The 12,687-nt window shown below is 33.4% G+C and overlaps 1 protein-coding gene across 1 annotated transcript in view; it reads left to right on the forward strand.

Annotated features, from left to right (window-relative positions):
* The window catches only part of LOC145267168 (mini-chromosome maintenance complex-binding protein-like), a 72,466-nt gene that overhangs the window by 36,773 nt on the left and 23,006 nt on the right, over nt 1-12,687 (forward strand). The window contains exons 3-6 of the mRNA XM_080123220.1: nt 7,352-7,534; nt 8,971-9,070; nt 9,689-9,874; nt 11,997-12,076. Of these exons, the coding sequence (XP_079979346.1) occupies nt 7,352-7,534; nt 8,971-9,070; nt 9,689-9,874; nt 11,997-12,076 (549 nt within the window). The remainder of the gene's footprint in view (nt 1-7,351; nt 7,535-8,970; nt 9,071-9,688; nt 9,875-11,996; nt 12,077-12,687) is intronic.

Here is a 12,687-nt window from a genome sequence, read left to right on the forward strand (position 1 = left end):
TCAACCCAATCTAACCGCTCAGGCATATCTTATACTCAAGCACTCCCAAATGTTCAGTTATAGGGGTGGGGCATGCTGGGAATGGGGAAGAACGGCGTTCATTGCCCTAGCCAGGAAACAAGATCTACCGCTGGGTGTTTCTGTCGAATCACTGAGATAGTGTCTCTGCGCTTGACTAATAGGCAAAGAAGGAGTATGGAAGCCGGGCGATAGACAGAGCCTATCTACTCCTTAAGCAATTTAGGTTTGCAAACCGGTGAATTTGTTTGAGTCACCAGCTCTAGGAAGGTTGTCATCCAAGACTGAAGAGGCCTCTCTCCCCTTTGGTTTAGTTTCAGAGTTTTCCTTCTCCTAGACGGATGATCTGGGAAGACCTACTGGGTCCGTCAGCCCTGAGAGGGTTTTCTCCGCGCCTAGGTTCTAATCCAGGTATTTCTGCGACCCCGCGTTGTTAGTGTTACTGGGTTAGTTTGTTGGGGATTATATCTACTGATTAGTTATTGACTTGTTACTTTTTTTCATTATTATTACTTGACTCATGAAAAGTTATTGACTTGTTACTTTTTTTCATTATTATTACTTGACTCCTGAAAAGTTATTGACTTGTTACTTTTTTTCATTATTATTACTTGATTCATGAAAAGTTATTGACTCGTTACTTTTTTTCATTATTACTTGACTCCTGAAAAGTTACTGACTTGTTACTTTTTTTCATTATTATTACTTGACTCCTGAAAAGTTATTGACTTGTTACTTTTTTCATTATTATTACTTGACTCCTGAAAAGTTATTGACTTGTTACTTTTTTTCATTATTATTACTTGACTCCTGAAAAGTTATTGACTTGTTACTTTTTTTCATTATTATTACTTGATTCATGAAAAGTTATTGACTTGTTACTTTTTTTCATTATTATTACTTGACTCCTGAAAAGTTATTGACTTGTTACTTTTTTTCATTATTATTACTTGATTCATGAAAAGTTATTGACTTGTTACTTTTTTTCATTATTATTACTTGACTCATGAAAAGTTATTGACTCGTTACTTTTTTTCATTATTATTACTTGACTCCTGAAAAGTTATTGACTTGTTACTTTTTTTCATTATTATTACTTGACTCCTGAAAAGTTATTGACTTGTTACTTTTTTTCATTATTATTACTTGATTCATGAAAAGTTATTGACTTGTTACTTTTTTTCATTATTATTACTTGACTCATGAAAAGTTATTGACTTGTTACTTTTTTTCATTATTATTACTTGACTCATGAAAAGTTATTGACTTGTTACTTTTTTTCATTATTATTACTTGATTCATGAAAAGTTATTGACTCGTTACTTTTTTTCATTATTATTACTTGACTCATGAAAAAGAATTAAAAAAACTATCTTGCAAATATACCCGGTGGACCAAGTGCAAGAGAGATTCCAACAATCACATTTAAAAGAACGCTTAGAATTTTAAAAAAGTTTCTTGGTTGGAATATCTGAGTTAGCAGGTGAATGTTTGGCATCGGGTAGCATCCCTAGCTTGAACAGATTAATCAGAAAATTAAAAACAAAAAAGAAAGAAACAGTGATTTTTGAGGATGTTCATAGAGAAATAGATATGGTGATAGGAATTCAGGAGAAATAATTTAAGAATTTAGTCTTGCAATGGACATGTTGGTGGCGAACACTGTTTTTAAGAAATGGAAAATCATCTTGTTTACATATGAATCTGATGCAGCCAAAACTAAAGTAAATCATCTGCTGCTTAGAAAAATGTCAGGAAAATCTTAAGTGATGTGAAACTAATTGACCTGATGAAATGTTAGGAAGATCTTAAGTGATGTGAAACTAATTGGCCTGATGAAATGATTGACTTTGCACAAACTGGTTATTTGCAATTTCAAGCGGATGAAAGTACAAAAGAGAAAGTTTACCTCCAGGAAAAAAGTGGATGTTGAAAGAAAAAAACTTATAAAATGTGGGTTTAAAGATGAAGTGATGGAGCATCTGGCAACCAGAAGTGCGGAACAAATTGAAAGATACACTGTTGATTATAACAAACTGGACGTGTGAGTAAATGAAAGGGCTCTCAAGGCATAGGGTGACATGGTGATGGAATGAGAAAGTATCAAAGAAATGCAGAAATAAAAGAAGGCAGAACTGGAAAGAAGTGCAATATGCAAAGCCAAGAAGGAGGCTGGGAAATCCAGGTTTTCAGAAGGGATGACCAAAAGAATGAAGTATTCAGAATACAAGTATGGATATTGTCGGAGAGCAGTACATTCGACATGACAATGGAATGCTATCAACAAATGAACATTCGACATGACAGTGGAATGCTATCAACGAATGAACATTCGACATGACAGTGGAATGCTATCAACGAATGAACATTCGACATGACAATGGAATGCTATCAACGAATGAACATTCGACATGACAATGGAATGCTATCAACGAATGAACATTCGACATGACAATGGAATGCTATCAACGAATGAACATTCGACATGACAATGGAATGCTATCAACGAATGAACATTCGACATGACAATAATGGAATGCTATCAACAAGAGAACATTCGACATGACAATGGAATGCTATCAACGAATGAACATTCGACATGACAATAATGGAATGCTATCAACAAGAGAACATTCGACATGACAATGGAATGCTATCAACGAATGAACATTCGACATGACAATGGAATGCTATCAACGAATGAACATTCGACATGACAGTGGAATGCTATCAACGAATGAACATTCGACATGACAATGGAATGCTATCAACGAATGAACATTCGACATGACAGTGGAATGCTATCAACAAGAGAACATTCGACATGACAATGGAATGCTATCAACAAGAGAACATTCGACATGACAATGGAATGCTATCAACAAGAGAACATTCGACATGACAATGGAATGCTATCAACAAGAGAACATTCGACATGACAATGGAATGCTATCAACAAGAGAACATTCGACATGACAATGGAATGCTATCAACAAGAGAACATTCGACATGACAATGGAATGCTATCAACGAATGAACATTCGACATGACAATGGAATGCTATCAACGAATGAACATTCGACATGACAGTGGAATGCTATCAACAAGAGAACATTCGACATGACAATGGAATGCTATCAACAAGAGAACATTCGACATGACAATGGAATGCTATCAACAAGAGAACATTCGACATGACAATGGAATGCTATCAACGAATGAACATTCGACATGACAATGGAATGCTATCAACGAATGAACATTCGACATGACAGTGGAATGCTATCAACAAGAGAACATTCGACATGACAATGGAATGCTATCAACAAGAGAACATTCGACATGACAATGGAATGCTATCAACAAGAGAACATTCGACATGACAGTGGAATGCTATCAACAAGAGAACATTCGACATGACAATGGAATGCTATCAACAAGAGAACATTCGACATGACAATGGAATGCTATCAACAAGAGAACATTCGACATGACAATGGAATGCTATCAACAAGAGAACATTCGACATGACAGTGGAATGCTATCAACAAGAGAACATTCGACATGACAGTGGAATGCTATCAACAAGAGAACATTCGACATGACAATGGAATGCTATCAACAAGAGAACATTCGACATGACAATGGAATGCTATCAACAAGAGAACATTCGACATGACAATGGAATGCTATCAACAAGAGAACATTCGACATGACAATGGAATGCTATCAACAAGAGAACATTCGACATGACAATGGAATGCTATCAACAAGAGAACATTCGACATGACAATGGAATGCTATCAACAAGAGAACATTCGACATGACAATGGAATGCTATCAACAAGAGAACATTCGACATGACAATGGAATGCTATCAACAAGAGAACATTCGACATGACAATGGAATGCTATCAACAAGAGAACATTCGACATGACAATGGAATGCTATCAACGAATGAACATTCGACATGACAATGGAATGCTATCAACGAATGAACATTCGACATGACAATGGAATGCTATCAACGAATGAACATTCGACATGACAGTGGAATGCTATCAACAAGAGAACATTCGACATGACAATGGAATGCTATCAACAAGAGAACATTCGACATGACAATGGAATGCTATCAACAAGAGAACATTCGACATGACAATGGAATGCTATCAACAAGAGAACATTCGACATGACAATGGAATGCTATCAACGAATGAACATTCGACATGACAATGGAATGCTATCAACGAATGAACATTCGACATGACAGTGGAATGCTATCAACAAGAGAACATTCGACATGACAATGGAATGCTATCAACAAGAGAACATTCGACATGACAATGGAATGCTATCAACAAGAGAACATTCGACATGACAATGGAATGCTATCAACAAGAGAACATTCGACATGACAGTGGAATGCTATCAACAAGAGAACATTCGACATGACAATGGAATGCTATCAACAAGAGAACATTCGACATGACAATGGAATGCTATCAACAAGAGAACATTCGACATGACAATGGAATGCTATCAACAAGAGAACATTCGACATGACAGTGGAATGCTATCAACAAGAGAACATTCGACATGACAGTGGAATGCTATCAACAAGAGAACATTCGACATGACAATGGAATGCTATCAACAAGAGAACATTCGACATGACAATGGAATGCTATCAACAAGAGAACATTCGACATGACAATGGAATGCTATCAACAAGAGAACATTCGACATGACAATGGAATGCTATCAACAAGAGAACATTCGACATGACAATGGAATGCTATCAACAAGAGAACATTCGACATGACAATGGAATGCTATCAACAAGAGAACATTCGACATGACAATGGAATGCTATCAACAAGAGAACATTCGACATGACAATGGAATGCTATCAACAAGAGAACATTCGACATGACAATGGAATGCTATCAACAAGAGAACATTCGACATGACAATGGAATGCTATCAACGAATGAACATTCGACATGACAATGGAATGCTATCAACGAATGAACATTCGACATGACAGTGGAATGCTATCAACAAGAGAACATTCGACATGACAATGGAATGCTATCAACAAGAGAACATTCGACATGACAATGGAATGCTATCAACAAGAGAACATTCGACATGACAGTGGAATGCTATCAACAAGAGAACATTCGACATGACAATGGAATGCTATCAACAAGAGAACATTCGACATGACAATGGAATGCTATCAACAAGAGAACATTCGACATGACAATGGAATGCTATCAACAAGAGAACATTCGACATGACAGTGGAATGCTATCAACAAGAGAACATTCGACATGACAGTGGAATGCTATCAACAAGAGAACATTCGACATGACAATGGAATGCTATCAACAAGAGAACATTCGACATGACAATGGAATGCTATCAACAAGAGAACATTCGACATGACAATGGAATGCTATCAACAAGAGAACATTCGACATGACAATGGAATGCTATCAACAAGAGAACATTCGACATGACAATGGAATGCTATCAACAAGAGAACATTCGACATGACAATGGAATGCTATCAACAAGAGAACATTCGACATGACAATGGAATGCTATCAACGAATGAACATTCGACATGACAATGGAATGCTATCAACGAATGAACATTCGACATGACAGTGGAATGCTATCAACAAGAGAACATTCGACATGACAATGGAATGCTATCAACAAGAGAACATTCGACATGACAATGGAATGCTATCAACAAGAGAACATTCGACATGACAATGGAATGCTATCAACAAGAGAACATTCGACATGACAATGGAATGCTATCAACAAGAGAACATTCGACATGACAATGGAATGCTATCAACAAGAGAACATTCGACATGACAATGGAATGCTATCAACGAATGAACATTCGACATGACAGTGGAATGCTATCAACAAGAGAACATTCGACATGACAATGGAATGCTATCAACAAGAGAACATTCGACATGACAATGGAATGCTATCAACAAGAGAACATTCGACATGACAGTGGAATGCTATCAACAAGAGAACATTCGACATGACAATGGAATGCTATCAACAAGAGAACATTCGACATGACAGTGGAATGCTATCAACAAGAGAACATTCGACATGACAATGGAATGCTATCAACAAATGAACATTCGACATGACAATGGAATGCTATCAACAAGAGAACATTCGACATGACAGTGGAATGCTATCAACAAGAGAACATTCGACATGACAATGGAATGCTATCAACAAGAGAACATTCGACATGACAATGGAATGCTATCAACAAGAGAACATTCGACATGACAATGGAATGCTATCAACAAGAGAACATTCGACATGACAATGGAATGCTATCAACAAGAGAACATTCGACATGACAATGGAATGCTATCAACAAATGAACATTCGACATGACAATGGAATGCTATCAACAAGAGAACATTCGACATGACAATGGAATGCTATCAACAAATGAACAGTATAAAAAGAATGTTTGGAAATGTTATTATGTAACAATGTTGAATGCTTAGGTTTCATGGGACTGAGACAATCTAGCAGTTGCTGAAGCAGTATCTGATTCAGCTATAAGAATTAAGAGAAATCCTATGGAAGCTGTAAAATGAAGAAGGCTTTGCAGAAACCTCAAGTGTTGTAGAAATGGTGAAAACTCTCGGTGAAATGAGCATAGAGATGATCAGTGACTTGACAAATGAGATCATAAATGAAGACTTGGAACTTGGTATAATTCTGAATTGTTATAATGGTAAAGAAAAGAGTAAAATTGATGCATCAGGTGCCAGCAGAGAATGAGAGAATAATTGAGCAACGTCGCAATGAAGAGTGAAAACATAAATAAACCTGCTAGACAAATCCATTTTAAATATTTAGAGAAATGAAGAAAGCAAATTTTCATAATGAAACGTTTTTTGTCATGCCTTTTTCTTTTTATTTTCTATGTGGGGGAATACTGTGTTTTTTCTTTAAGCGTTCCAGTTTGAAAGGTTTAATCTTTCTTTACTTTTTCTTTTACTTGATTGATTGATGTTATTTTGTGGCTATTAGTTTGAACACTGGTAAAAGATAATTTTTTCTCATTTTTGTCAGAGGCATTTGAATAATAATTAATCTTTAGTTTTGCAAGAAGAATGTCTTAAAAGATATGTCGCATTTTATGAATGTTCAAATTTAATCAAAGTAGAATAAGTGTTGGTCATTCATCATGATTTGAATATTGATTTGTATGTTTAATTCTTTTTTCATCTTACAAGCATTTTAAAAAGATTTATCTTTCAGGTGAAATTACTGAATTGCACCCCTTTGCACGACTTGAAACCTAACTGTTTGGTTCGTTATCGGTGTATGATTCAGGATATGTTTGATCCCGAGTTTTACATGGGTGCATATGAAGTCGAGGAACTCTCCAGTAAACAGACCTTTATGAAATCCGGAATGTTTAAGGATGTTGCCAAGTGTAAAGTAAGTGAAAGTTGCTAGTTTCATTATTTCATGTTGCAGTTCAAGAAACTTAACAATTTTCAGTAAATAGTTTTGATTTTTTTTTTTTTTTTTTTTGTGAAAATTGCTTCTGACAAGGCATGAAGCTACTTGATGTAAGAAACTAAAAAAGAAAAAAAGAAAAAATACTACTTCAAAGTCAAAAACTAGCTAACAATAAGTATTAGATCGATTCTGATCCAGAAAACAGCAATTCTTTCTCTTTTGTTAGAAATATCACTCATGAAATGTGATGAGTAAAAGACAGAATAAATAGTATTTCAACACGGTCTATAAACTGCACAGGTACCTTTTTTAATTTTTTTTTTTTTTTTTTTTTTTAGCATTGAAATTAACATACAATGATTGTTTTTTATTATAATTATGTTTTTTCCTTAATTTTTAATTGTTTGCTAGTGTTTCAAACCATCATTTGCAGTAAAAACTATGTTTTTGTTCGGCACCTTCTGGTGAGTTATATAATCTACCTGGAACATGCCAATGATAATGTGGTCCCAAGTTTTAGTTTGATTATTGCAGTAAAATAAAAAAAACATAATTATTATATATATTATAATAAATGGAAACAGATTTTAAATGAAAATGATTTAATTGTTGCTACTCAGATTATTACTGAATATTGGAAGATGTTCAAATTAGCAATCTTAGAGTCTGACCATATAGCTTCCAACTCCACAATCATATTTTGAAGATTTTTTTTTTTTTTTTCTGGCGTTCATCTGAGGTGGGTTGAGTCTACCCAAAGTGAATTCACTGCATCATAAGTCAAGGCATCCAGATCTGCCTGCTGCTCACTCTTCAACATAAGTCATTCATTGCATACCGAAGACATGGGAGCCATGTTCTTAACCACCGCTCTTCTAGCATCATCCCAGTAGCAGTGTTGGTGTTATTGCCTTCTCAGATATCAGATAAGTTGGTGGACGACAAAAGACGTGCCTTAGCAATCAGGACATCCTAATAAGTACTTCTCAAAGTCTAGGAAGCTTACATCATGCGTGGATTGTGGTGTTAGGGATGTGATCGGAAATATAAATCCCAGGAATGCGTTGAAGACACCATCAATCAAAGACTTTCAGCTTTTGAATATTAGTTACTCTTAGGAACCATATATGCTTAGCATTTAATATTATAAAGAGAAATGAACAAATGTTATTTATTTCACTCAAGTTTCAGTTTGATCCAATTTTTGCTCATTGCAGAAAAAGAAAAAAAATCACTCGGATTGGCATTAAAAAAACAAAGGTTTTAAACAAAAATCATCTGACATTTGCTTTTATTAAGGGAATTAAATGCTTTCTTTTTTTTTTCTGCTTAGAATGCTTGGGAATAATGTTTTTTTTTTTTTTTTGTTTGTTTTTTTTTCTCAAGCTTTTATCTTATTCTTTTAATTTTAGCCAAATGAAATTATAAAGATGGATTCAAGCCGAAACGTCATGTTGGATCGTCAGACATTATACTGCATCCCAATTCCAGGAGAAACTGATTGGGTGAAACAAATATCCTTTTTTCCAAGACGACAAATTCTTTTCAGTTTTTTGTGATGCTTTACATTTCACTATTTTTAATTTTTTTGTAGAAAAGGTTTTATTTTAAGATTAAATACTGGATTTTGATCAAAATTGAAATAAGGATTCTAAACATAAGGTTTACTATCATATGTTAATTTTAATCTTGTAGCTCTTTTTATTTTCAAGTAACAAGAATATAAAAGGTACTCCCCTACCATACTCATACTTTTAGCTGTTAAGTGGCAAATCTGATGAACCATTTTTTGGAAATCTCCCCATTGCACCAAAGTAAATGATCAAGATTTTTTCAAAATATTTTTTTTTTTTTTTTTTACATAGGCATCACCACTTATCAAGGCCACTCGAGGATAAGGATTAAAGAGTGTACAGTAGAAATTGGACAATATAGTTAATAATGGAAATTTGTTAACTTATATGGAACGGTTCATCAAAAACTTGTTTACGGTCTCTTTTGCCTTTCAGATTTACTTATGAAATCACATGAGGTTTGATAATTTCTATATTTTGTCTTGATATTGAGATGAAAAGAAACTTTAATAATAAAAAATTCTGAAATTTATCTTTAAATTCTTTAACATTGATTAAGCTTATTCGAGCAATAAAGATTCATCGAATGAAAAGCCATCGTCAAATTCTAGCGGATTAAAACGAGTTCATGATGAGGATGGAATGATAACAGAGCCATCGTCAGATTCTGAAATTCCTTCTGATTCTACAATGGAAATGGAGAATGAAGAAACAAAACGAATCCGTCCAGAAAGTCATCAGGGTAAGTTAAGAAATATTAAGAATCTTTATAAGAAGTAATAAGTGTGTTTCCCCCTCTGGCTGCATATCTTTGCTAGTGTATGTGTGTGTGTATATGTATATATATATATATGTGTGTATATATATGTGTGTATATATATGTATGTATATATATATTTAAATAAGGGGATAGTCACCAACAATGTGTATTTTTTAACATTATTTTATTATTCCGTGTCTTGGTTTTTCATTGAGAATTCTCTTTGGATCATTGTAATAATGTTTTGAAATCATTTTTACGCATTTCAGACGTTCTGTGAAGCGTCCTCGTCAGAAATTATTTTCAAATGTGTTGGAGATGTAAAACTGGCATTTTCCTAGTTCATTTGAAGTGTTTCCAAGGGGTTGAGGCGTGTAAGTGTCTATTATTCATTGGCATGTTCAATTTTTATTACTCTTTTATTGGGCTTGTTGAGGCCGCTGACCTCGGCTGTAGTCACTCTCTCTTTCTGCTTGTGTGAAGTTATGTTCACTGAATCAGTTATTTCCCTTACCTGAATCTTCAATGTTAAGAAAATTGAACAAAAATAATCTCATTTGTGAAATTTGTTAAGACTTGGACAGTTGCAGTTAGTTTCAATTCAAGCTTTTTGATTTTTCTTGTAAACTAATGATTTCATCTTTCTTCCGCTAAGTTTTGTTTTTTCTCTAACAAAGACAACTGTTTTCTTAACATTGTTTTGATTTTCACATAATATTCTATATTATATATAAATTGTGATGAGTTTAATGCTTTTTAGTAGAATTCTGTTTTTTGGGTTTTTTTTTTTGGTTTTTTTCTTGTAAAAAAAACAAACTGATTTCCTTTTAGTTTCTTGTCAAATCAATAGAACTTTACATTATTGTTGGCTGCTGGTTGGATCATATTTCTCTTCCTCTCTTCCATTATATTTCTTTCTCTTTTCCTGTTTTTTTTTTTTTTTTTTTTTTTTTTTTCTCTAATAGTTTTCTCTGAAAATTTTGTTAGGATGGGAATAGGGAATCAATTGACTTCTGTTTCATCATCAAAGAATGACTCTCTTTATTTTGACTTTCTTAGTTGGAAATGATTGGAATCATTTCAGGAAGGTGAAATTACCCCCCCCCCCCCTAATAATCTGAAAAATTGACCTTTCAGCTTTATCTGATATAAATCTTGCTTTTTAATTTATTAATTAATTTATTTATTTCAGTAATTAAACATTTTCCATCCAAATTTTTTTTTTATTTTATATACTGTTCTCTCCACCCATACAAATTTGCTTTGGAATTGATTTAGGCATATTGTTGATCCACGCAGGTTGAAAAATTGATCTCAATTTCTGTGTTGTTTTTATTTTTCTATTGGCTACTCACATCCCTGATGAAGTGAGTGAAATTCCCCTGTTTGTTTTGTCAGTATAGTTTTCTAATCAAAAGCTACATGTACAAATTTGCTTTGGCATTGATTTGGGCCAATTGTTGATGCATTTTTTTTTTTTTTTTTTGTTTAGTTTCTTTGATTTTCACATTTGCTTGATATTTTTGATTTCTACAGAAAAAAATTTTCACTCACACAGATATTCTGCTACCCACAATATGAAAATTTTTTTATAGGACATTTTGTAGCACTGTTTTTATTTCATATATCAACCTTGCTATTGTACATCAGATTTATAACATAGACAAGAGATGTTATCTCTACCTACTTTTTCTCTGAAACCTTTTAATTAACTATTCCAGTAATTTTTTTTACATTCTTGATTACAAGAATAAAAGATTAACAGACTTATATGTTGAATACTAAGAGGATTTTTTATTAGTCTGTGTAATTAGTCTAAGTAATTTTTTAACTTAATTATAGCTAAATACATTATTTTATTGGTAAAATCATGGTATAATAATTACAAATGAAATTTGAAAATCAGACAAGATAATTTTGTATTTAAATTTAAATTAGATAATCTTTTATAACTATTTTTATATGATACTTGGGCAATACCAGGTAGCCCTGCTAGTTTATGTACACAAGTTGTGATCATAAGCCTTTTTTTTTTTAAATTTAATATGCATTCATTAACAAGAATGTTTTGTTTTTCTTATTGAATATTTTTATTTTTTGTCAGCTTCAAGAGCAGCAGCAGCTCCATTGCCTGATTTAAATTTCCCTCTTCAGGGAGAAACGGGTCCAGCTTGCTTGCTCAAAGTAGGTATTTTCTTTTAATGTGTGTTTTGTTTTCAATAATTTGTGTGAATTAAAATATATTTGCATTATTATATAGAGAATTAATTAAAAGTGATTTTCATTTTATTATCAAATACTTAAAAATAAAACTATTAAAACTGTTTGTATATTTATTTTCAAATAGTTTTGCAGTTTTTATCGTTTTCATTTTTGTTTTATAAAATCAACATAAATAACAAATGATAGTTAATAAAATTTCTTTTTTTTTTTTTTTTAAACCAATCTGCAAATATTAGTTTAGTTGCCTCAGTGCATTTCCATGAATAGCATCCGTAAAGCCAACTCACGATGTTCCCAGGTGTGCTGAGACAGATGAAAGCTTTTGAAGAAATGCGACCTATTTCTCCACTTGTCTTCACAGCAATCAGTTGAAAGATGAATTTCTCAAGAATTGCTCTACTGATCTGGTTGCGTGCCCAGAGTTTTTTTATTACATTTTCACCCCAAACAAGGCACATTGCCACTTTGGTGTAGGGGCCCTACTATCAGGGGAAACAACTACTGGGTACTATGTAGGGATTTGGGCAGCAAGATGTTGGTTCACGTTGCACTTGAACTTCTGCATGTCAGTA

The sequence above is a fragment of the Euprymna scolopes genome, chromosome 42 (genome assembly GCF_053919585.1).
Source record: "Euprymna scolopes isolate OS-2025 chromosome 42, ASM5391958v1, whole genome shotgun sequence".
NCBI classification, from domain to species: Eukaryota; Metazoa; Mollusca; class Cephalopoda; order Sepiida; family Sepiolidae; genus Euprymna; species Euprymna scolopes.